The 27,003-nt window shown below is 41.7% G+C and overlaps 1 protein-coding gene across 1 annotated transcript in view; it reads right to left on the bottom strand.

Moving 5' to 3' along the window:
* Nucleotides 1-26,269, bottom strand: part of LOC119721595 (centrosomal protein of 95 kDa-like) — a 30,702-nt gene extending 4,433 nt beyond the window's left edge. The window contains exons 1-18 of the mRNA XM_038191674.1: nucleotides 26,220-26,269; nucleotides 25,874-25,941; nucleotides 24,603-24,728; nucleotides 23,307-23,534; nucleotides 22,196-22,331; nucleotides 19,182-19,345; nucleotides 18,192-18,379; nucleotides 13,311-13,527; nucleotides 12,408-12,548; nucleotides 10,538-10,818; nucleotides 9,758-9,876; nucleotides 8,918-9,278; nucleotides 7,147-7,239; nucleotides 6,811-6,880; nucleotides 5,415-5,522; nucleotides 3,096-3,265; nucleotides 2,303-2,377; nucleotides 538-690 (exon numbers count right to left, since the gene is read on the bottom strand). Coding sequence (XP_038047602.1) covers nucleotides 538-690; nucleotides 2,303-2,377; nucleotides 3,096-3,265; nucleotides 5,415-5,522; nucleotides 6,811-6,880; nucleotides 7,147-7,239; nucleotides 8,918-9,278; nucleotides 9,758-9,876; nucleotides 10,538-10,818; nucleotides 12,408-12,548; nucleotides 13,311-13,527; nucleotides 18,192-18,379; nucleotides 19,182-19,345; nucleotides 22,196-22,331; nucleotides 23,307-23,534; nucleotides 24,603-24,728; nucleotides 25,874-25,941; nucleotides 26,220-26,269 — 2,748 coding nt within the window. The remainder of the gene's footprint in view (nucleotides 1-537; nucleotides 691-2,302; nucleotides 2,378-3,095; nucleotides 3,266-5,414; nucleotides 5,523-6,810; nucleotides 6,881-7,146; nucleotides 7,240-8,917; nucleotides 9,279-9,757; nucleotides 9,877-10,537; nucleotides 10,819-12,407; nucleotides 12,549-13,310; nucleotides 13,528-18,191; nucleotides 18,380-19,181; nucleotides 19,346-22,195; nucleotides 22,332-23,306; nucleotides 23,535-24,602; nucleotides 24,729-25,873; nucleotides 25,942-26,219) is intronic.
* Between the last annotated feature and the right edge of the window lie 734 nt (nucleotides 26,270-27,003).

The raw sequence follows: 27,003 nt of genomic DNA, 5'->3' as shown, positions 1-27,003 counted from the left end.
ATTTCATCAAAATGCTCATCCTCACAAGGGTTTATTCCTATAGTGCTATGACGTCACCAAGGAGCATCGACATGAAAAGTGTGAATTTAGCGTTTCACGAACTGACGTACCGGTATGCCCGTATCTGGCACATGGCCACTATTACGCCTGTTGTATGAAATACGATAAACATGACAAAAATCTGTTTCACAAAGTGACGTGTATCTTGCAACTCAGAGGCACATGGATCGCATACAATAAAGTTTAATCTTTAACTTACTGGCAAAAACGAAACAGCTTGAATTCTTACACAGGTAGTTTAGAGGAATGAGCCTACAAAAATATGACCAACTTTAAATCAGTTTTTCTCATAACACAAAAAAATGGGATACGTTGGTTCGTGGTGCAACCGACGATTTGAAGTAGTTCTTAATCTTAATGATACTAGAATGGCAAAATTACAAAGTACCAAGGTAATAGGGACAGGACAAATGGCACACTTAGGTCCCTAAATGTATAGAATGGCCCATAAATAATTAATAGGAAGTGGACACTGACCTGTTCTTCCCTGGTGCGTCTCTTGACCATGCGTGACTTGGCCCGCAGCTGGAACTCATCATAGTACCGTCTGGCACGGGCATTCACCTGCCGCTGCTCCTGAACACGACCCTGCATGGCTCGCTCATTAGTCCTCCTTTCTTTGATCTCTCGCTACAGAAAAAAAGGGTGATAATTACATAATGTTGGATGGCTTTGAGGGGGATACAGGAAAATATTGCACGAGCTGCAACAATATTGAGGAGTGCAATATTCATTATTAGGTTTTGCCCTTTACAAGTATAAACACTGTATACTCAGTGTGTTACCTCCAGACTCGAACCCATGACCTCCTGCTTTCTAGTGCAAACGTCTCACCGTTTGACCACCGAGCCTGCAGGATCAGCCGCCTGGCAATATTGTTATAGCGAGTGCTATATATTCTTGTGTCCCCCGAAAAAAGAACGTTATCCAATATTATAATTTATATCAGGCTGCAATTGATCCGCAAGAAATAGATTTCTAAACATTTCGTGAAACTATTCTTTGCTTAGCGAAGCAAATTTCACGCCGCTCCAGTTACCATTTGTGGTTGTTGACCCTGCGTGCTCTTGGGACGGTACCGCGCACTACGCTCTTTTCACTGGCTGACAGCTGTGACTTTCTAAGCTCTCGACTGAGCGGGAACCAGTGATATATTAAAATGCCCGGATGAAGATAATATAAAAAATAATACTGTCCTCATCAGTGTACTCTTACTGAAATCATATTGCAATCATCCGGGTACTTTTTACGAAAGCAAACAATAAGCTGATTTATTTTATCACCGGAAGACTGATTTAAATAACAATTTAAAAAATATTACATGAAGGATACAGTTTGTGAAGTGGTACTCTCCTCCACATATGTTTGTGCCTTCCACAAATAGTTTACCTACTGTGCCCAGGTATCCCACTCGACGTCATCAGCCTTTGTTCCTTTATCAGGCTTCAACGCGGCATGACAGATTCAGTCTTTCTTACTCTAATTTTTGTTTCAATAGTTCTATTGATGCTCCCTATTCAAATGACGTAGTCGTCTTTTCTCAAGCAGTGATTTTCATTGATAACGGTATTTTTTTTTTTTCTCTTAAAAATCTGAGATTTTAGGAATAAGTGAGACCTATGGAAGTGAAGCCAGCAATGTCAATGTTCCCTTCCAGGTGACAAATAGGGAGCTATGGTTTTTGTTTCTTTTCACAATTATTGATTTGCTCCTTATGCAATAAATGCACGGTCAATTGTCATGGCAAAAAAAGGCAACGAATATTCCTTTAAAAAAAAAGTAGCCCGGTTGATTATATGGTGAGTTTTATTTGAAACTTAGTTTGAGTATATATTTGCGGGGTATAACTTTCAGAAAACTCATATGAGCATTTTATGCCACCGTAGCGCCAGAGTTTGTTGGTAAAATGTCGCAACATGCAAAGACTAGTGGATGTCTCACACTGCGCATGTGCAGCACGTAAGTCCATAAGTGAATTAAGTGACTACACAGGCAATACACTATGAACATACGTGCCTCGCCTTCCATCACTGTGACCAGGGTCTGAATCCTGCCGGAGCCAACGTGAATTTTCCGCAGAAATGTTATCAGGGGTTTTTCTCCCGCCTCTAAAACTGTCAATTCCTTGCTCCCCTCCTACCAGGGGGCCTAATACCAGAGATAACTTGATAGATTCAAGGTGAGACCCTTTGTCTTGCAATTTAAGTCTTGCTTATTAAAGAGGGTTGCACATGAGACTAACCATCCTCTGGTTGTGGCCTAGCTCTTTCTTCATGATTTTGAGAAGGGTCTCCTGCCGTCTCTCTGCATCCTCCATCTGAAAGGGACAAAAAGGAATCAAACCTGGAATATTATTCTGAATTACACTTATGCATGTGAGACAAATACTTTTGCTTAATAGGCGCACAGTGGGCAATGGCGCTATAAGCCCGCTGCACAAGAGAGCTACGTGTGTAGCAAAGAGTCAGTCAAGGCCGTTTGCTCAGCAGGTAGCTCACAAAATATGACCATGTGCGGTGAATTTTTGCTGAATTTTCTACCTCGCGAGACCGTGAGGCGAAAAACTCAACGTGTGCGGTCAACCTTAGCTAAGTGCTGAGCTAAAAAGATTAACTAGCCAATGAAAGCACATTATTCATTAGTCGGTCACGTGATTTAAAAAACGGGGACAAACACCAGCAGGCTTTGGTAGATTCGCACAAAAATATCTTAAAATCACGTGTACAGAGTACATGATTTCATTGGCTAGTTAATCTTTTTAGCTCAGCACGTAGCTCAGGTTGACCGCACATGGTGAGTTTTTCGCCTAGCAAGGCGAAACAAAAATCAAATAGGATAGCCTCATGGCCTCACAAGGCAGCATTCTCAGCAAAAATTCACCGCACACGGGAATATCTTATAAGCTAAATGCTGAGCAAACGGCCTCAAATGACTTTTCGCTCAGCACACAGCTGTGCAGTGGCTTATAGTTTGCACCTTTCAAATTTTTTTTTCATGATTAATGAGGGAGGATACGTGCATGGAAGCCCATTTACCTTGAGCTGGGTCTTGGTCTTCTTGTATTTCTGATCCAGGCCCATCTTGGTCAGCTGCTCCATCTGTCGCATCTGCTTGGCCCACATGTCGTGGGCCGTCTGGGGCGAGACGTGCAGAAAGGGAAACTCCTGCATGACGGTGGGCAGCATCTCATCGTCACCGATACTCACTGAAGAAAAGACAGAGGAACAAAAAGAAGGGTCAGTGGTGAAGACAAAGAGCTCTGACTGGACGAGGGGTGAATGGTCACTGGATACTCACGAGGAAAGAAAGAAGGAAAAGGGATATTCACAAGGAAGTAAAATAGAGAACTGCCAGGAAATAGGGGTGTGCATTTACGGATAGTACAGAAATCGGGTACCTGATTGAAAAAAAACCCACAGGTACTCGTTAAAGAAACCCAACCCCAAAATATAAATCTCGGAACTTGCTGTTCAAAAGTGTGGACAGTGATGAGCTCTTTAACTTTATGGTGTAAATTGCATTTTCGCAAGCACAAGAATAGTGAATCTGTTCTGTTTTTCCATGTACCCTGGTTTTCATTTTAATAATAATTCATAATAACACGTTGTTCTATAGCCCATTTCAGGACCGTAGGAGCTCTCAATGTACTTGACAATTCATAAACAAGTACATGTAGTCTGAGCAGTCTATTGGAAACTATTTTCAAAGAGGTGTGTTTTAAGGCATTTCTTAAACAATTCCAGATCAGCCATTGAGCGCGGTAACAGTGGGAGAGTGTTCCAAAGTCTAAGGCCTCCACATGCGAATGCTCTTTCACCATAGCTCTTCATTTGTCCAGGAAAGACAATCTTAGGGGCCTTGATGGGATGTAAAGTCGTGTCCGCACTGGACTTTTTTTTTGGAAGGTTTTACCGAGACGATGGTAAAATGAGAAACGGTCAAATGTGACCACTGTCCGCACTTGGACTTTCGACACGGGAAAATTTACCCAGACCGCTTTGGAGAAGTAACCGAGCTGTCACAGTGTCAGTATAATGACTCACCATGCACAGAAAACAAATTACCGATCACATTTTCAGCCGCCGATACGCACAGTAATATTACACACGCCATGTGCATGCACAACATAATTGTTTACACGATATTATTTCATCTTGACTCGCTAAATCTTGACGAAAAGGCCTAAAATTCTGACGGCATTTGTGATGCACGTCGTCGAAGCCATGCCGCTGTACGATGTTCCGTGCGGCAGCAGTGCCATCAGTATTGGTTGGTTCCCATCGCATGCTTACAGAATCGAAGCTATGATGTGGGCCAGGAACCAGTGACTACGGCCCACGTACGGTACCGGACCATGATGTTCCGTGCATGACTACAGTAGCGTATCAGGACGAATTTGGATCGTAGAAAATAACATACATCGGTGGAGAAAGAGAATTTCCGCAAATTAATTCTCAGAACGTGATCTCTCTTCTCTGTGTATGTATTTGTCCATTGAAATATATATTTTAACGAGATTTTACCGCTCGGACTTGATGATACACCGCAGCGTGTTCCTACAAAATGTTCGGCCACTGCACGTGCAGGTTCGTGCGGTCTCTGTATGCATAACAGGGCGCTCGAGCCGGATGTACGCTTTCCTGAGCTGCTTTTACCGACTCGCACTGTCCGCACTGGACTTATTGTCTCGGGAAAAGTGACCTGGTCAGTTTTCCTGGGCGCGTGGGAAGTTTTCCTGGGCAGCAGTTGGCCAGTAAAAGTAACCGCTGGACTCAGGAAAAGTAACCGAGAGGAAAACGTCCTAGGCTGTCCGCACTGGACTTAAAATGGGAAAAGTACCCATAGTCTCGGTTAGTTTGACCAAAAAAAGTCCAGTGCGGACAGGGCTTAAGGCACAAGTAGTTCTGAGATGTAGGCTGGACACAGATCACGGATAGCTTTGAAGATGGTGAGAATGACCATATATTGGATGCAAGACTGTACTGGCAACCAGTGCAGATTGTTAAGGACAGGTGTTATATATTCACTCTTCCTAGCTCTTGATACCAAGCGAGCGGCAGAGTTCTGGATCCTCTGCAGTTTGGAGATTCTTTCTCTGGAGTTCCCAGTTAAATAAACAGATAAGAAAGGAAGCTCTCTATAAATGACAAAGGACCAACAACAATCATCAGGACAGGCAAAGATTGCTCACTTTGCGTATGACAAAGATACTAGGAAAAAGAAAAAGGATAAGTCCCTCTGAAAGACAAAAAAAGAAGGATTATCCCTGTGATACGAATACACAAATGTACATCTTTGTAGTCCTATCATCCAAACTCTGGGAACCAGAACGTTGAAATAAGAGGGATACTCACATCGTTTGTGTCTGTGCATGGTGGGACTAGCCGAGGCACTGCGCTTGCGTTTAGACCTGATGGGGCCCCTTGAGGTGATGCGTGACGGTCTCTCTACTGTCACTTTGTCTGAAAGAATAACATGCATTTCTATAAAATCACAACACGATAATATCATTCACAACACTAATGATTGTTATAAATTACCTTTAGAGAGGTTGTGGAATGCTGAAAGTCATTTTGTTTTTATATTTTTTTATTGTAGAGTAGAACCATATATATCATAATGACAAAGTCCCATTCTTTTGTAATGTGCGTTTATATGTTTATAAAACTGAAATTCATCGAGTAATTTGTTGGTCGGCGAGCGCATAATTGAAATCAACAGTCGTCGGGTTCTTTGTAAAATGAGAAAAATCGTGACGTAATAAACAGGACTCGTTTATACTACGCTGCATCGGGAGTCCTGTTTATTACGTCACGATTTACTATGTTTTGTTTGCTGCCCCCAACGACGACTTTTACACAAATTGCACGTTCAGGTCGAAACAGGACCTGAAAAACAGCTCTCAAAAGTACCTTTTGTACTCATTTCATGACAGACACAATAGTCGTTTTTATTTTATCACACCTTAGGCTACATATACCCGAAAAATGACGGAAATGTCTTCGAGCATTCCACAACCTCTTTAAAGCCTTTCCAATAATAGTCTCTTACGATTTTTGCTAGAAACCTTCGGGTATCATCCAATATCTTTCAATGTTCTGGTCCCCAGTTGCACATTTTTTTTTTGCACTCGAAACTTCCAAGAAGCATCTATCCCCATGCAATGTATCTACCCCATTCAGAAACCTACTGGGGGTTCGAAGGATCTGGGGGTTAGGAATAAAGGATCATCCAGAAGGAACACTTGTAGATTCTACTGGGGGAAGCCTAAGGACAATTCAGAACAAATGCCAATGCTTGGGAACAGCCAATTTCAGCCGGGAACACACTTGGAATACTGGCTGCTAGTTCCCGTTCAGAATGCCTGAGGTAATGAACTTGGAATATCAACCTGTAGTGGAATCCACCAAACAAATTTTGTTTTTGTGGTGGTGCTACACTTGCACGCATGCCGCACGCATTCTTAAAGACGAAGCCCGCGCCTATTTTGGTAACACTATTGGTCTGTTGGTAGAAGGAGCCCGGAGTGCATGCGAATTACACGAGTGCGACTCACGCGAGCCTGGGTTCATCAAAGTGCCACCACAGTGCCACCTCAGAAAATGGCTGTCACCGAATTTGTCTACACTTTCTTCTAATCGGGTAAAGAAATTTGCATGGTGACACCTTTGAAAAATATAGGTACTTCAGATTCTGTATGTCGGCGTTCATATCCCTAGCTAAAGAAATAAACACTATAGTAATACATACTGCTGTATTTCTGTGCTGGCTGGTACCTGCTGGTCTTGGGACCACTGAAAACCTTTCTGAATTCTGCGTCCTGAAAAAGGATCATTTTTATATAATATAATTAGTCCGAGTTGTAAACAGACAATGAGGCACAGATATAGAAATCAAATACAAAACAATCGCTAGTCTATGTGTACTTCTCAGTTGAAAGTAACAAACACGGATTCGCATACGAAAACTGGTATACAAAAAAAATAACCAGACTTCTGGCCAAGAACCACTGAATATTGGGCAATTTTTAGGCATTATACATGGAAACGTATGCTCAGCAAACTAATGCGTGTGTTGCTAGTTTACCTGTTTATCTAAGACTCTCTTATTTCGGTCCAGTTGCTTCTTGAGACCGCTCTTAGCTTCGTCTAGGTTGCTCTTATACACATAGCGCAGAACCTACGAAAAACCAAAATTACTCATTGTTACTGAACCTTACATCTTTGAACTGCACTTCAGAAGCAGCATTTAAAATCAGCACGTGGGAGTTGCATTATGTCCTTGGGCAAGACACTTCTCTCCAGCTAGGAGTAAACAGGAATCTGGAGGGGGTAGAGATGGTCATTGACTAAATACAGTGGAACGTCGCTATACCGAACACCGCTATACCGAACATTCGGCTATATCGAACATCGTCATTGGCTCCCGATTATTGTGTACAAAACCAACCGAACATTGTTGTTGAAAACCGTCAACCGAAGAGCGACAAGTGGCTATTATTTCCCCAAGGCATAAAGTAGGTAGTAAGCTCAAAACTGTGTAATTACATAATTCAATAGTCGGCATGTGTTCGAAGTCGTCTTTCAGTAACTACCAGGGCGTGCAGGGTGAAGCTCTGGAGGGCGCCATTTATTGAAAAGTGGGTACCGGAGCACCGGCAGCTTAAAATCCCTATACCGAACGATCACTATTACAAATATTTTCTGTGGATCCCGCGAGGTTCATTATAGAGGCGTTCCACTGTATTGACTTATTATTGACTTATTGACTAAATTAGCCACCTACTAAGCTGTGGACTACTGTACATAATTTTATATCATTAAGGGTTAAAATAATTATTAAGTGGTATAGAAACACCTCCAGTAAAGTGCTCTGTAAATCAATGTTGCTTGTGTTGAACAATTTTATTTGGACTGTATTTGAGTGAAGGGGATCACTATTGCATTGTTAGTGGCTTTTCAAACTTAAACTTTGTTCAACGCTTCAGCCAGTACATCAGCTTCATGCTCCGAAACTATTCAGTTACATTTTAGCTCACTTTCCTACTACAGAGACACTCAAATCGTCTAGTGGTGAGGCCAAATATTTAGGGTACTTTCACTACAACTGTTTCAAATATTTTGGAATCCAAGTTGAAGTCGAAATCCAATCTTGAGAAGAAGCCACGATTTAGAAAATGACTAGGATATATGTGATGTGATCAAGCTAAGGCCAAAAAAAAAAAGTCTCCTGTTTCTGGTATCTGCGCGCGTCGCCGTAGCCATGCGCGTCGGCAAAATGAAAAAGTTTTTTTTCAATGAAAGATGATGTCTCAAAACCGCCAAACTCACTGGTTTGACTGGAATTCTGCTGCTGCACAATTTTAACGTGTTTTTAGATGGGGTTATGATCGAGAATAAGCTTTATGTGGTCTCTCTGGACTCCCATATATTTGCACTAAGTTTAGTCGGGCACCATTTGCAGTCATCAGCCGACATTTGAAGCAAAAAAGTCGGGTAAAAAAAAAAAAAAGCCGCGTCGCCGCACCACTTTTTGGACAAGCTCCATACCAGAAACCGGAGACTTTTTTTTTTTGGCCTAAGTGAGTCTTTTGTCGACCCTGGTCAATTCTTTTTTGACAGATTTGAAAAAGCACAATATCAGCATTACTGCTGTGAAAACTGCATGCTGGTACCATCTTTAGTTTAAATATTATGGAAGTCGGAACACCAAGAGATGTGATTATTAAAGTGATGTGATGAAGTGGCCCTATTTTTGGCCTGCATCTCCAAATGAAAGTTCCCCACAAACGACTTGTTTAGCTTGATCGCATCACATATACGGTTGCAATCTTGGTTAAAATGCACAAGATGCTGACCTCCTTCTGTCTGGCATGCTTCCTGTTCTCCTTATTCAGCCGCTTCCTGATGCTGCTCATCGGTCCCGTCGCGTCTGCCTCCAACGCCTCCTCAAACCGCACCCTCTGGCTCCGGCTGCTGGGCACGGGCAGGAGCAAGCTCTTGGGTCTGGGCTGAGCGCGCTTCTTCTTGGCCGCACCAGCTGGCTTGCTGCGCGGCCGCAGGTGGTAAGGTTGGTCCCCCGGCTCTCTGACGGGGTACCGATGGGGATCGTCTATGACGTGAGATGCAGGGTAGCTGGTAGCCCGTTGGTAATCCACTGCTGTGTCGCTGCATTGGGATAGCAGGTCCGAGTCTGCTTCGCTGTCACTACTTTCATGCCTGCAAGAAATCAATCTTGAAAGTATAAAAACCAATGCTGCAAATGTTCTCTGACTTTCATATTTCAGACTGAAGGCGCATTTTCAGTCAAAACACTATATTCACACTTACAGTATTCCTCCTCTTTCTAAGTTTTCAGACAATCCATAAAATATGGAAAAGACGGTCAGAAGATGTAAAGGTAATTTCCCTTTGTTGTGCTGAACAAAACCTTGGATAAAAGAGTCCCCATGAACCTGAAACAGTTCCCGTTGGAAGCCTTGTGTAGTCAGGCATGCAACTGGGAATTTAGAAAAAAAACGAGGAAATTCCAAACCATACACAAGTTTGTTCAGTGTTTTTAATTTGTAAAGGTATTCATGAGAAGTAAAAAGCGAGTAAAATCATCAGATCCGAGAAAAAGTTTCATGCCTGATAGTCAATCTTTCCATCAGTTGTTTACTGGGATTCAGGAAACACAAAATAAATGACAATCTTACGTGAACCGTGATGCGACTGGTCCTAGCTTCTCATGATAGAAGGACCGCTGAGATCGGTCCCTCTCCTCATAATCCTCCACAAAAGCCACTCGTCTTGGCCGAGGTGGCAAGTCCTCTTCCTGCCAAACCATTTTGCAAAAGGGTTGTAGAGAAGTGTTTTGTGAAGACAGAAAAGACAACAGGATTTTTTAAAATTTATATATCCATTTATCATTATATTTTTGTTTGACTTGCCGATAAAATGTTTAGGGTCGCGGCCTAAAAATAGGGTAATTGGAAGCAGAACTATTCTTCTTTTTTTTTGCCTAACGCTGAATGTCCCACTGCTTTTTATGGGAGTATGGTGTACTGGCATAAAAAAGTTCTAATCCAGATGCCATTGGGAAACTCACAGTTTTTTTCTCAATAATATCCTGCTATCAAGACATTTCATATGGCAGGTTGCATTAACACCTAAGCAGGTCAGTAACTTGCAATGAAACGGTGGGAGTAAAATTGTTCACAGTCCTTCCATGGTAATTAACCATAGATAAACACAGGCCCGATGAGGCATTTCGGCCCGGTCAGACTTGTGATCACTGTACACACACAGGGCCCCATTGAAAGGAGAACCATTGTGCACGCTACTGTGCAAAGCAGCTGCCCCGATGTGGATTATCTGAACAATAGCTAGCACAATGCTTTCTGCCATTGAAGGGGGCCTTCATGATAGTATTGATAGCATTTACGCAAGGTCTATCCTTTACGGACAATAACAAGTTGAACCATACGTTTCAATACCTCTCTTCTGTCTCTCAGACGGCTGCTCAACCAATCTTCAACATCTTCCATGTTGACGTTCCTCTGTCGTCTCCCCGTTGACTGGTACCCGTCGGTTGAGGTCCCGCCCTCGATTGAAACCCCGCCCCTTGTAACAGCACTGCTAGCAGGTCTGTGCCCGGATGGGGCCGGGTATGTGGACCGTAGTGTGTCTGGGTAGGTACGTCCGAGTCTGTGACGGGCTGTGTCGGGGATGTCCATGTCATCGTGGTATGTGAAACGGTCGTGCCATGACGGCGCATCTGAGTTCAAGAATAATCAAATGAAAAATAATTGACTTGTAACAGATTTTTAGTATCTATTTCTAAGATTAACTTTGGATGCAACTTAGACTTCCTAGTAATAAAAAGTTTTAATTTTATGAACACTGTAGTGTTAAGGAAATAAATGTGTGTTCGGGAGGTATTATAACACTCTGTCTAAGACCGGTGGGTGTCTGGATGGGTAATTATCACCCATCCAGACTCCCACCGGTCTTAAACTGAGTGTTGAATACCGACCAAACACATATTTATTCCCATTCATAAATACCTTTTCGGTCAAAAAACGTTTTGGTCCAAAAATTTAAAAAGGCAAAAACTAGACATTGCCAACCATTTTGTTCAACAACTTTACTTCATGTTTTACGAAACACCCCTCTGACTATAATATGGAATGCTCCTCTACAACTCGTTACCTTATAAGGACATTGGCGTGCGTGTCGGGCGTATTGCACGATGTCATGCAAAACGCAGCTGGGCTGGTGTAGTGTGAATTTCGGACTATGAAATACTGATTCACTGGTAGTATTGCGCATGCATACGTGAGGAATGTGAACGTTCAACCAATGAAACGTTAAAAGGAACCGGATTTCATCGGAGTCCAAATTTCATGCGACACTGGAAAAGTGTTTAAGACCAGTTAGCCATGTCTTTATCATCCATTTAAGACGTGACAGGCTCTCAACCAATAGGAATGCGTAAACTGTCTTAGGTATTTATGAATATCGGTTTAAACATTTAAAACACAGACTTTCCATACAAGTGAGACCCCCCAAAAAAGAACATTCATATGTTACACAGACTTTCAACTGTGGTTAACCGAAGAAGTTGATGACAGCAGGATCTGAACTAGTGGTGGGAGAAATCAGAGATTTCAAAATCCGGTTATTCTAATTTCTTTTCAAACCAAATAACGGTTATCTGATTTCACTGGATGTTCCCATCCAGCTCACAAAAAGCGACGATTGAGGTGCTGCATGAAATGTCCTCCCACTGACTGGGTATAATTTGCAGGATTCAATGACCACTGAGCCTTTACAAAAACACTCCAAAACTGTAATGTTGAGAGGGAAAAAAATGGATGGGAATTCTCTGATTAGTTGAATGGGCAGGCTATTCATATACAAAGAAGACCACTAGCAAATGAATAAAGTTACAATCAGGGGTGTTACAGTTGTTTTCTGTAGCCTGTGTCAAACAAAAATGTAAGGCTTAGTTTGTGTAAAAGTTGGTTTCGAATATCCGGTTTCCCAAAATCGAAACCAAATAGTGGAGTTCAAACTGAATATCCGTATTTAACATGTTTAAATCCCACCACTAATCTGAACCCGAGACCACCAGAACACTGGAACAGCACTCTACCAACTGAACTATCCACCCAATGATTTAATGTCTTTGTTCAAGGGCGCTTCAGTCAGAAGCTGTTAGTCATATGTGTGACATGTAGCCAGGGATCACCGTCCAAAGTCGTGCGTTAGCAACATGGTGCAAATCTTTAAAATGATGGGTAAAACTAATTTGCCAAATCGAGGAAACATTGCATGGCGGTAAACTTGCTCAAACTAATTCACCTTTTGGTTCTACTCTCTTGCTGAGTTCTTGAGTTGGTGAGTGTTTGGCAGGGGACGTCTGCTCTGAATCAGGGGGTCTGGAGAGTGTGGCATGCGGGGGTGATTTGGGGCGTGCTGGGCTGGTGGGAAGGCTCTTGCTGACTGAAATAGAATCAAAGGAGCATAATACTGGCCTTAATATTCAGGTAAACTTAGCAAACAGTTTGGGAAGAAAGTGGTACATTTACCTAAAAAGCCTGTCCAAAGTAATGGGGTCGGGTTGACCAGGCCAAACCGACCCGAAACATAGATATAAACCTAATCCGAAATGAAATTTTGGAACTGAACTCCCAAATCCGACCCAACTCGACCCGACAAAAATTCAAACAAAAACCGACTCGAAACCGCACCGACCCGAAAGAAAACAAATATCTGGCTTCAGCAACTGTGCCTAGTTTTTCTGCCTGAACTGACCCGCATTGCGCGAAAATCGTCTTCTCTCAGTAGCTAATCATACCGTATGGTATGGTGAAGACTCCTAACATTACCCACTGGTGGGCCTACACATTATAGACTGCAAACGGCATGCACATTCGGGCAGTGGTTGATGTTGGTCGTACCATTCCGTTCTGTGGTCATACAGGGCACAGTAAAACTCTGCAACAATATTACCCCGCTTGAATTTCCAAACTGTTTTTTTGTTTTTGGCATATTTCAGGTTTTTTACAAGATGGCTTAGCCAACCTGCCCGACTAAAATGATGGAAAAAACGACCCAACCTGACCCGAAGTCGGTTTCGGGTCCGGTTCAGTTTAAGCTTCCGGTAGGGTTTGCACAACATTAGTCCAAAGTTACATTGTGCAAAACATTGGTGAGATGTAGGGACAATAAGTTGATAACATTCATGGGACACGCTCCACAGACCTGGTTGATGATAGTGATGGTGCGTGTGCACGTGATGCTGCTGCCGACCGCCACCCTCCCTTGGACTCCCTGCCAGGCTGTCGATACTAGAAGCCGGTCTGTTTGTGATGAAACCAGCAGGCCTGGGTCTCATCCCAAGGTTATCAAACTCACTAGGGGGACGGTTGGTTAGGGGCTTGGGCCACGACACGGAAGAGAAGGAACTGCTGGTCAGGTCCTGTGGAATGAATGGGAAGAAGAGGTGACAAAGTAAATTAAGTTTAGATGACTGATTTGGCCAGATTTCTCAAATCTTGTTCACGACTTGTATAGCAAATTATTTTCGTTTTTGGCAATTTGATGCAATATAGGGGTTTTGGGGGCTTCGCTTTAAACTTTGAAGAAAGAAATGTCCATTTGGAACATTTTACAATAAGCAAATATTGCAAGGATATATCAATGTAAACACACATATTATTGGGAAATCGGAAATAATTCTTTGCATAGATCAGTGTTGATAACAATTTTGATTTGATTTTGTTATTTAAAATGTTTCTTATCCCCAACTCTCACTGATATTTTTCTAAATCTGTCACTGTGAGTATGGTTTTTTTTGTTTTGAAAATTTAGCAGGATTAAAAATAGGTTGAGTTTAGGCACTTTTACTTTATTCAGGCATGCAACTGGGAATTTAGAAAAAAAACGATGAAATTCCAAACCACACAAGACTTTGTACATTATTTTTCAATTTGTAATGGCACTCATGAGAAGTAAAAAAACCGGGGAAATCAGCAGATTCAAGGAAAAGGTGCATGCCTGTTTATTTGGGCTTATGGCTCCCCCTGAATTGAGGAGAATTTGGAAGGATCCTTACGGGGATGTCTGTCGTCTTCATTAAACAAGATGGATCAGAAGTAGTACTTCAGTTTTACATGTATCAGCATGATATGAGGCTTTCTAAACCTCTCTATGATTCATGAACAAATTTGGTAATCCTTGTGAGTTTTCTGTCATGAATACGAGTCTAAACTTCAGGTCATCAAAATGTAAGCACCCAACTGGGAATGAACAACATTTGCTTTTGCTGCAGTTTTCAGAAATTAATGGATTTGGAGATTAGTATGTTATAGCAAATATTGTAACACTGACTTGTTTCACGTTTTGGGTTTGTATATGCTGGAAAAAACAAGAAAACCAATCATATTCTTGTAGTCTGGTTCCCTGACCCCAATCAAGATGAAACGGAGCAATTTATAGACTTTGGGGAATTGTAAGTTCAGAGAATCAGTCTAGCAGGTGTGTAATCAATTGCAAAGAAAATGCAGACGAACTACATATGAAAATTAGGAGCACGTTTTGAAAAAAAGCCAGTTTTTTCCAACGCTGGTCGGCCGACCAGCGTTGGAAAAATAGTTTTTCTTGAAAATGTCAGCACACTAGGAGCCACAACTTTACATGATGCTATAGACTGTCATTCCCTAACAATCCAGTAAGGTATTTCGTGATTATTTGATCATTTCGTTTCTTGATGTTTGCAAATGTTGTATCTTCCCTTTAAATGTGCAACTTAGACGAGTCTTAATATTTAAGCAGTATTCATGAAACATTTTCACCAAGTGCCCCTCTTATTTTCGTGACTTAAATCTAAGTGCGGTTGGACGTGTCTTAAGTCAAGTTAAGTGGGGCACTAGGGTGTCATGGCGGCTTCATTTCTGTCCGTTGGTTTGTAATTTTTAGGCACAAAATTGGACTTTCTGTGGGCTAAGGGAAATCTCATCAATATCAAGTTATTGTCAAAGGAAGCCAAGTTGAAGCTGTGTGACAGCCCTAGGATTGTAGTTTGTCGACACTCGAACAGATATTTTGGATCGATTTGTTGATTATTAGACGGGTGGTGAAGGTGCAGTTGATGACATGTAACCAATGGCATGCACTGTGACCACAGTGACTGCCGACTATAAAATTCAAATTAACTATCCTACCTTCCAGCATGTATGAGAATGCGAGTACATCACATCCCAATTTGTTTCACACTCGATAGTAAATAAAACTAGATGTGGTTGTAACTGAACAACCACAGAGCTGTTCCCAACTTGTTTTTGATTGTCTATTGGATAGTAGAAAATAATGTAATGATTTTTGCAAAAATCTCTAACTTTTAAAATTGAAATTATTATCTTACATAATTGCACTTCCGGTAAAAACCGGAAGTAAAGGTCACGAGACCTTGACATATACATTTTCATTTATAACCCTTCCCGGTCTATATATTTACCAAGTTTCAGATCAATCGGTCGAATAGTTGTATAGTTAAAGGACTATAAAGATTGCCTCATTAAATATTCATGACGTCATAATATGAAAACATTAAACTGCCCATTAATAATAATGCTACATATTTATCCTTTGATGTTGCTTAATACTAATATAAGGTGTCAACCCAATTAAATTTCTAATTCATTAGATATGATAATTAGGGTCTTAAATTAACACTTCCGGTAACACCGGAAGTAGAGGTCACATGACCGGGATATACCAATATTCATGTGTAACACTTCCCAGTCTGTATACCTGCCAGGTTTGAGATCAATCGGTCAAATGGTTCTATAGTTATAGGACTGTAAAGATTGCCTCATTAAATATTCATGACGTCATAACATAACAATAATTAAGTGCACAGTATAAAAAATAATGCAATATAATTATCTGTCAATATAGCTTCGTATCAATGTGAAGTTTCAACCCAATCAGATTAATAATTCATGAGATATGATATAGGGGTCTAAAATAACCACTTCCGGTAAAACCGGAAGTGAAGGTCATGTGACCTTGACATATCAATTTTCATTTATAACACTTCCCTGTCTGTATACCTACCAAATTTGAGATCAATTGGTCAAATAGTTCTATAGTTATAAGGCTGTAAAAATTGAATCTATAAATAGATGTCACGTGACCCCTGATAACGTCACGATGACGAAAAGTTTCGGCATACATCTTTAAAATAGTTCCCAAAGTGGCTTGTAGAATAAAAACGTGTGATATATATTTGAAAATGCATGTGTCCAACTTCCCCTAAAGCAGATCAAAAATGACTGAGAAAAGTCTTCTTATAGGCGAATGGGGGCGCCATTCACTTTTTACGGTGTGCCGTTATATTTTTTTGGTGACGCGCAGCTGTCCTTATTTTGATCCCATAAAACTTAAGGCTCTGTGCCTTAAGTACAACCATTAAAGTTATGTACTGCCCTCTTTTGGCGAGAATGAAGGGACGTAATGTACATTGAACGACGTTTCAAAGCCACGTGTACGTGCTATACACATTGTGGAAGTCCTGCGCACGTTTTAAAGCTCTCTATCGCAACTTGGGCAAGGGAATTTTTTGCTGACGTCGCGTCAACTGTGTGAACAATTTGACAAGCTGGGAACTTGGCACTGTTGAGGCAAATGTTTATGCTATCATTTAATGGGCGATTCAAGATTATATCTGTACGGATTGATTTTTCAGCAATTTTCTAAGGAAAAAGGGCATTTTCATTATAACTTCCGGTCTGATGACGTCATACGCCTAAAAATTTGCACACGTCTTAAGTGGGTCAAGGTCATCATATACACCAATATTTAGGCGATTCCGACAAACTTCGCCACAGACATCTATTCAAAATACATTTTTGCTAATTTTCAACCTGTCGCTAGAGGGCGCTCGAAGATTGCATGACGTCATGGGTAGATGATTTGAAGAATACTATCAGTCAAGAGACTAACACCGTTAAAAGCAAGTTCATATCTATTACCACTTTTAAATAATAAGCCACTTCCGGTTTTGGCCTTTTTCGACCGGAAGCAAAGGTCACGTGATTTCACGCACACTGAATAAAATAAAGACCTTAACCTATTCTACCACTTGCCGGCAACATTATGCTGCGGACGCGTACGGTTGATTTCTTATGCATTTTTAAATATTAAAATTGTCAAAATTTAATTGCCTATAAATAAACACCGGATGACGTCATCATGACGTCATCATTACACAATGTTGTTTGAATTAGGGTCTTTGCTTGGACAAAGATTGGTGTAAATAAATAACTGGCAAAGAGTCGAAAATGCCCTCTAAAAATTGACATTTTTTTAAAAAATTTCTGTGTACAAAGTCTATGGGAAAAATTAAATATTCAAAACTCTATAATAAATCACGTGATGACGTCAGCATGACGAAAAGTTTCGGCATACATCCTCAGATGATGGTTAATAACTATGCTGAGTTTAAAGTTGATCGGATTTAAAATAATTGCCAAAGTGGCTTGTAGAATAAAAACGTGTACAAAACCTATGGGAAAAGTGGAAAAAGAAAAAAAAAAAAAGAAAAAAAAAAAAAAAAAGGAAAAAAAAAAACTTTAACGAAAACAAGAGCTGTTCCCAATTGAAATTGGGAACAGCTAACGAGCATTTCTCTTTCATTATTGCTGAAACAACTAAACATTGGGAAATACTGCATGCACTGAGCGCATACGATGTGCAATGACGCACTCGTTGGATGCGCGCGTGACACAGAAATATTCTGTTCACTAACTTGGGCTTGGAAACTGTGTCGCTGAATATGCACGCACTTGATTATGTCAAAGGAAACACGCACATTGAACTGCCGCTGCGTAGTGAACATTTATGACTTAAATGTGTTGCGCATGGCAAGAGTAATTGCTTTACATACATTAAGTTGAGCACTATAAATGATGTGCTTAGATCTTTCTTGAATACCGTCAAGCGTCCCACCTAAGTTAGCAGGATGCTTAGATTTAAGTGTGACTTAAGTATTGTCTTAAGTTTTGAGTTTTGTGAATACGGCCCATGAAGTATAAGCCTCAATTAGGCAGCTTATTGCTATCACTTCTCTCATCCAGCTACCTGTATTGTGAAGGTGTCTTTGTGTTTTCCAGGTGAGCCAGTGGTTGAGTCTGCAGTGCTGATAGGTGGTGGATTTGATGGGGCCACAGGAGGCTTTTCTCCCACGGCTGTTGGCAGCTGACTGCCCATTCTTGTTGGCTGGTCATCCAGGTTCTGTCTGACTGGCCCATCAGTTGAAGGGGCTTCTTCTAGTGGTTTCAAAGGCAAATACGATCTTTTCCTTTTCATGCTTTTGTTTTTTCGTTTCCAATAACACTAGTCAAAATACAACGAAGAATGTTCAAAACCTAACCTGTTGAAGTTTTGGATTGGTGGATATTACACTTTCGAGAAAAATAATGAAAAACCATTCACAACCTTTCGATCACAACATTTTTGAGGAGTGTTCCCAGCAAAAAAAAAGGGCAAAGGAAGTTAGGGGTCTCGTCGATCACATCTCTTTTGGTAAAGAGAGGGTTGAGGTTTAACCCTAACCCACCTCCTCCTCCAAAATCCTCCTGGCGGTTTTGGAGGATTCTAGAGGATTGAGGATGAATGGTGATTGAATCAAATGAGGATTCTGGAGGATTGAGGATGAATGGTGATTGAAGCACATGAGGATTTTGGATGATTGAGGATGAATGGTGATTGAAGCACAAGAGGATTTTGGAGGATTGAGGATGAATGCATTTTGAGGCAGGACTGTCTGATGATTTTGAAGGATTTGGCGTTGGTCATCCTTCATTTAAACACGAGTGCAAAATTTTGGGATGAGGAGGATTTTGGAGGATTGAGGATGAATGCATTTTGAGGCAGGACTGTCTGACAATTTTGAAAAATTTAGGCGGAGTTGCAAAATTTTGGAGGATTTTGGAGGATTGAGGATGGTTGTAAGCAACAAGGGCCTAGGGGGTTAGGGTTAATGGTACAACTTTTCTGCTCCACATAACTGGCCCCAGTGTGGCTGAGGACTGAAGCTCAGGGGAATAAGCAACAGAACAATCTGCTCACCTGGAACTTTCATTTTGTCCCGTTGAAGGAATCTGAGTGCATTTCGTGACTTATCCTCCGTGCCCAGCTTGATCAGCTCGGCTGTGGACTCTCCCTCCGACTGGCTGTTAGGTTGGCTCATGTGCTTGGAGATGTCGCTGATTGTGTGACTGTCGTAGGGGTGGCTGCAGGGCATCAAACAATCAGTTAGTAAGGGTTTGATAACAGTGTAGGTAACCAGAACATATCAACTGTCAGGACGGCATACTGGATGGAATGATCTACAAAATAACGCCAGTGTATTAAAATGAGGTAAAATTTCTTTACAAGCTCTTACTTACGAGCGTATAATGTGATTTTTAAAACTTGTGATGGCCTTGTGATGGACTCGTGATTGACTCGTGATGGACTTGTGGTGGACTTGTGATGGACTTGTGGTGGACTTGTGATGGACTTGTGATGGACTTGTAATGGACTTGTAATGGACTTGTAATGGACTTGTGAAGGACTTGTGATGGACTTGTAATGGACTTGTAATGGACTTGTGAAGGACTTGTGAAGGACTTGTAATGGACTTGTGATGGACTTGTGATGGACTTGTGGTGGACTTGTGATGGACTTGTGATGGACTTGTGAAGGACTTGTAATGGACTTGTAATGGACTTGTGATGGACTTGTGATGGACTTGTAATGGACTTGTGAAGGACTTGTGAAGGACTTGTGATGGACTTGTAATGGACTTGTGATGGACTTGTGATGGACTTGTGATGGACTTGTGAAGGACTTGTGAAGGACTTGTGATGGACTTGTGATGGACTTGTGATGGACTTGTAATGGACTTGTGATGGACTTGTGATGGACTTGTGGTGGACTTGTGATGGACTTGTGATGGACTTGTGATGGACTTGTAATGGACTTGTGAAGGACTTGTGATGGACTTGTAATGGACTTGTGATGGGCTTGTAATGGACTTGTGATGGACTTGTGATGGACTTGTGATGGACTTGTGATGGACTTGTAATGGACTTGTGAAGGACTTGTGATGGACTTGTGATGGACTTGTGATGGACTTGTAATGGACTTGTGATGGACTTGTAATGGACTTGTGAAGGACTTGTGAAGGACTTGTGATGGACTTGTGATGGACTTGTGATGGACTTGTAATGGACTTGTGATGGACTTGTGATGGACTTGTGGTGGACTTGTGATGGACTTGTGATGGGCTTGTAATGGACTTGTGAAGGACTTGTAATGGACTTGTGAAGGACTTGTAATGGACTTGTGGTGGACTTGTGATGGACTTGTGATGGACTTGTAATGGACTTGTGAAGGACTTGTGATGGACTTGTGATGGACTTGTGATGGACTTGTAATGGACTTGTGATGGGCTTGTAATGGACTTGTGATGGACTTGTGATGGACTTGTGATGGACTTGTGATGGACTTGTAATGGACTTGTGGTGGACTTGTAATGGACTTGTAATGGACTTGTAATGGACTTGTGATGGACTTGTGATGGACTTGTAATGGACTTGTGATGGACTTGTGATGGACTTGTAATGGACTTGTGATGGACTTGTGATGGACTTGTGATGGACTTGTGATGGACTTGTGATGGACTTGTAATGGACTTGTGATGGACTTGTGATGGACTTGTGGTGGACTTGTGATGGACTTGTGGTGGACTTGTGATGGACTTGTGATGGGCTTGTAATGGACTTGTGAAGGACTTGTAATGGACTTGTGAAGGACTTGTGAAGGACTTGTAATGGACTTGTGATGGACTTGTGATGGACTTGTGATGGACTTGTGATGGACTTGTGGTGGACTTGTGATGGACTTGTGGTGGACTTGTGAAGGACTTGTAATGGACTTGTGATGGACTTGTGATGGACTTGTGATGGGCTTGTAATGGACTTGTGAAGGACTTGTAATGGACTTGTGATGGACTTGTAATGGACTTGTGATGGACTTGTGATGGACTTGTGATGGGCTTGTAATGGACTTGTGATGGACTTGTGGTGGACTTGTGAAGGACTTGTGATGGACTTGTGATGGACTTGTGATGGGCTTGTAATGGACTTGTGATGGACTTGTGGTGGACTTGTGAAGGACTTGTGATGGACTTGTGATGGACTTGTGGTGGACTTGTGAAGGACTTGTGATGGACTTGTGAAGGACTTGTGATGGACTTGTGGTGGACTTGTGAAGGACTTGTGAAGGACTTGTAATGGACTTGTGATGGACTTGTAATGGACTTGTGATGGACTTGTGATGGACTTGTGATGGGCTTGTAATGGACTTGTGATGGACTTGTGGTGGACTTGTGAAGGACTTGTGGTGGACTTGTGATGGACTTGTGATGGACTTGTGATGGGCTTGTAATGGACTTGTGAAGGACTTGTAATGGACTTGTGATGGACTTGTGATGGACTTGTGGTGGACTTGTGATGGACTTGTGATGGACTTGTGATGGACTTGTGGTGGACTTGTGAAGGACTTGTAATGGACTTGTGATGGACTTGTGATGGACTTGTGATGGACTTGTGATGGACTTGTGGTGGACTTGTGATGGACTCGTGATGGACTCGTGATGGACTCGTGATGGACTCGTGATGGACTCGTGATGGACTCGTGATGGACTTGTGATGGAGTTATGATGGCCTCGTAATGGACTCGTGAAAGACTTGTGTTAGACTTGTGATTGACTTGTGATGGACTCGTGATGGACATTGTGTTGAACATTTTTTTGTGTCCAGGCAAACATTCAACTAATTTATGGGAGCACAAGTATTTTCCCAGGCTGTTCTTGAAGGGAACTCTCCCACTCGTAATCCTGCAAAATCCTCTTGAACCCCTTGATGGATTCTGAGGGGTCTGTGTGGATTAAGGTTAAACAAGTATCTTTGATATACACAAGACAGGTTACCTCAGTGTTACAGCTCCTTAACAGTACAACAAAAAATCACACCGCAGTACGAAACAAAAGTCCCCAAATAAAAACCCCAGGCACAAATATTATGACAGTGACCTACCGGTTGTGCTCTGTAACAGCTGGTCTGTAGTGCTCCCCCTGCCTGCCTCTAGGACCTAGCTCCTCTCTCAAGACATCGGTGATGGCAGACACCGTACCCCTGGTCATGGTGTCGGGGTCCACAAGATGATCAAGATCTGATTGGTGAATAAAAAATGAATTTTTTAGCCACTCTGCTGAAGAAAAAAAAAGATCGCTATTTATATATCTGCCAGGACTCTGCCGCACACACCAAATATCCGAATACTCGATCATCCACTCGAATAGTATTGTAAAACAAATCAAATATTTGAAAAGTTTGAGCGCCTTGAGAGGATGACGAAAAAGTCTGTGATTGTACCTTTATTCTTATAGTTGAGTGGTTATATTCTTTGTCAAATGCCAGCTTTTTGGCAGCCACTTTACATGCATGCTTTGAAAACGTCCATGAAGATCACTAACCCTAATTGAATATTCAAAATCTGTCAAATATCAACTAGTCAGCAACCTCAAATAAAATAAATTGATATATGATATGACATTATTCACATTTTTTTAACTTCAATGTCAATGTTCGAACATTTGATCAAATCCGAAAATTCAAGTTTAATATCCAATTCTAAATTAAAAAATGCGCAGCACTGAAATCTTTGCCCTTGCATTTAAACAAATCTTTCCCTACTGGACACAGTTGAGTCCAAATAAAAACATATTTAGCTGCAGACATCTAACAAAGACCATCCTGCATATCTTAATGGCACATATTGCCCAGAGGGGGGAGTGTGTGGCCTAGTGGTTAGGGTTCGTGACTCATGATCAGAGGGTCCGGGGTTCGAATCCAGCCGCTGGTCATATATTGTGTCCTTGGGCAAGGCACTTCACCCCCACTTGCCCCTCTCCACCCAGGAGTATAAATGGGTACCGGCATTAGCTGCGGAGTAACCTGCGATGGACTAGCATCCCATCCAGGGGGAGTAGAAATATTCTCAGTCGTTTCATGCTACTGAAACCGGAGATAAACGCCGGCCTGATGAGCCACATTGGCTCGGGACAGACTTTACTTTTTACTTACATATTGCCCAGATACATATTGGACAGATTTTAATATTCAACAGTGAACATCATGACCATACCTTCATTGTCAGTAGTGGATCCTTCACTCTCGATGCCCTCCATGATATAATCCATGACCCCCAGCTGGATCTCCAGCAGGTACTGGATGGCCACCCGGTCCCCTTCCACCACGGCCCGCCCGCTGATGTGGGACAGGTCACAGTGTAGGACCTTGTCGGCAAGATGGTCCACCACCAGCTGGACGTTGCGGATCTCATCCTCCTTGGTGACTGGGACGTAGGACACACCTGGGATAAATTCAAATACAAGACTATGCTTGACTTGTTGTGCTGTGCTCAAAATTCTGGGTTATGACTTATGACATCATTTTTACTTAGTGACTCTGTCATTCAGTCAGAGGACTGGCCCTGCAGATCTAGTAAAAATGTGATGCTCCCCAGCAAAATGTAGGCTAGTGACCGTCAAATTTGTTTGATATAGTTTGCTTCATTTTCTTATATTAACAGTTTCTTCAACTACTCTGACTGAAGCAAAAATGCAAATTCTTTTAGCTTGGAATCCCTGGATTGGCATCAGGTGTCACAAATACCACGTGTTGTGTGTCTGTTACATGTACATTATCTGGACAGTGCATTAGATAAAATAAAACGTTCACATGTGGTGAAAATTTACCAAATTTGAAATGTGTTCGACTTCTGGTGAATTTGCAGAGCACTGTGCCTGTAGTGATTCCACAAAGTTTGCGCAGAAGGTATATTTTTTCCCAGTTTGAAAATTTTGGACTCTCAATACTTTGTATATGAGAGTCCCAAAACTTAAGGCATTGAAAGCATGCAATACAAGAATAGACTGGCACATGAAACATCTGGTAAGTAAATGTAGTGTCTATTTCTACTAACACTTCCATAGTCATGCCACCAGACTACTGTGAAGGGTCAATCTTCTCCAAAAGTGGGACATGTGCCAGTCTAGCCTTAGGCTTCAAATTGAAATAACTTGGCTTCACTCTGAGTTGCAAAATGTTAAAGAAAATGAATTGAGACCTCAAACTTGGCTGGTGAAATACCGGTACTTAGCACCTTTTCTTTGCCTCATGAACATTTTGGTGAATTTTGTTGGCTTAAAAAGTTGGCCTGATTTTGATTTGCATGTTTTTCTGCACCCAAGGTCCCAGTCTGGTTTTTCCCATAACACTGCTGTAGTTGGCTCAGTATTATTCACTGAGCGAAAGAATTATGTTGAACCCTTATGAGCATATTTACTTTGGTAATAAATACATGCTTGGGTTTTATAGACCTAAACCACCTTTTTGAGCTAATAATATACTTACAGCTTTTAAAAAACTGTTACGTTACCTTTGAGTGGGTCGCCCAGGATGCCTTCACAGAGAGCCACAAAGACGGAGGAGGTACACTCTGATAAATCTTTCACACTCGGCAAGTTGACTCTCTTCAGTAACTCATTTGCAACAGCTGTGTCATCTGAAATCATTTCAAAATCAAAATGTATGCCAGAATCACTTTAATGCTGTTTTTTTTTTGTCAAGAATATTGTGAGATTGCGGTTGTGATTAATAAGTTGTGATAGCATTCCATTTCAGCCAAATTAAGTTCTTCGTTTTTAGAGGAAAATAATCAACTTTTGTGTATGCTGATGAAGAGGACTTGCATTGAGACTAAGCAGTAACAAATGGTTGTCATGATTGCAAAACAAAATCTGAATTTCAAGTCCATCTGTATTAAAAATTAAAACGTTAGGGAAAAAAGTTGGTAGGGAACTACACACAACGTGGACAAAAATGGGCAAAATAGGCAGAGGTTTTTACGACATTAACCCTAACGAAACTCAACCAATCAAACCCCAACTGCATGTTTTGCTGGAATCTGTCTGGATGGGTACAGTACCCCTAAACTGACAGTCTTTTACATTGGGTTGGCACACCTCCAGAAACAAAAGTCAGAAATATGTGTGTGCAGTTTCCCATATGGTGTTGGAATCTGCCAGGATGGTTCCTAGTTAATCATGCTAGGGAGTTGGGGTTAATCTAGACTAATAACTTTGCCAGGAATTATACATGTATGTGTGACCTTTTTTGTTGTTACTAAGGAATAATCTGCAACACAGGAAACATCACTACAGATTGCAGATTCTCCACAAACTGGTAAAACTCAAATTTGCTTTAAGGCCAAAAAAAAAAGGTCTCCGGTTTCTGGTATGGAGCTTGCCCAAAAAGTGGTGCGGCGACGCGGCTTTTTTTTTTTTTACCTGTCTTTTTTGGTTCAAATGTCGGCTGATGACTGCAAATGGTGCCCGACTAAACTTAGTGCAAATAATGGGAGTCCGGAGAGGCCACATAAAGCTTATTCTCGATCATAGCCCCATCTAAAAACACACGTTAAAATTGTGCAGCAGCAGGATTCCAGTCAAACCAGTGAGTTTGGCGGTTTTGAGACATCATCTTTTATTGAAAAAAAAACTTTTTCATTTTGCCGACGCGCATGGCTACGGCGACACGCGCGCATACCAGAAACCGGAGACTTTTTTGGGGGGCCAAATGAAAGTACACTTGAAGTTTTTTGGCCATTTCTGATTTTACTTGAAATGCAGATTTGGCATTGAAGCCTACCTCTTGAGGTGTTGCTATCCAAGGCATAACTGGAGTAATCCATGGTTGCTATTGCTAACTTCTGCTTCCTTTAGTTGCAACTCATTCTGCATCAAATAAAACGGAAAAAAATGTTGCACTCTGCCGCCACTTCCCCGCTTGTGCACAAAGTCTATGGAGAGTCAAGAACATTAGTTTTTCCTAACAATATTGGAAATGTTTCTCAGTCCCAGATTCATGTCATATCATCATTTTTGCAATGACTGACCTTCATTGAGATGATAATAAGCCACTTTGGAGTTACTACTAGTACTGGGCATGCGCACATCAAGATGCAACGATTCACTTTTGTGGATAAACAGTTTGCCATACGCGTGCAAAATCATAGCGGGGTAGCAACGAAATCTGTACGGACATGACGGAATGAACACGGTGCGTTTTGAACTTGATAACTTGATATTCTATGAAAATCAAAGGGGCACAATTGCAGAATACCCCGCCACTTACTCCTAGAACTATGAGGCTCCACGTAGTGGAGCCTCATAGATTTAGAACCCCGCAAAATTGTTGTCAGCACAAAACACTAATTAAGTACAAAAACGTCCATCAAAATGCAGACATTTCCCACAGAACCGCTGCACAGTTTGCCCCCAAACTCCGTACCACACCTCATGACATACTCACAAAATATGCGCAGAACAAACATCGCTGGATTTTGTCGTTTTTTTTGGCTAAAATGATGAAAAATATGCCCTTTCCGAAATGAGCCAACCTGACACTTGAAACGAGCACGCATATGATCGAGCGATGATTTTCGGTTCGCTTGGAGCGCACCGCGGGGGGGTACGGTACAAGCGAAATGATAGTATGCGCATGCATACAAGTGCATGTACCGTACCCCCCGCGGCGCGCTCCGAGCGAACCGAAAATCATCGCTCGATCATATGCGTGCACGTTTCAAGTGTCAGGTTGGCTCAGTGCGGAAAGGGGATATTTTTCATCATTTTAGCCAAAAAAACGACAAAATCCAGCAATGTTTGTTCTGCGCATATTTTGTGAGTATGTCATGAGGTGTAGTACGGAGTTTGGGGGCAAACTGCAGCGGTTCTGTGGGAAATGTCTGCATTTTGATGGACGTTTTTGTACTTAAT

Source organism: Patiria miniata, unplaced genomic scaffold, assembly GCF_015706575.1.
Source record: "Patiria miniata isolate m_02_andy unplaced genomic scaffold, ASM1570657v1 HiC_scaffold_13, whole genome shotgun sequence".
Taxonomy (NCBI): Eukaryota; Metazoa; Echinodermata; class Asteroidea; order Valvatida; family Asterinidae; genus Patiria; species Patiria miniata.
This window is presented reverse-complemented; position numbering and strand designations above follow the sequence as displayed.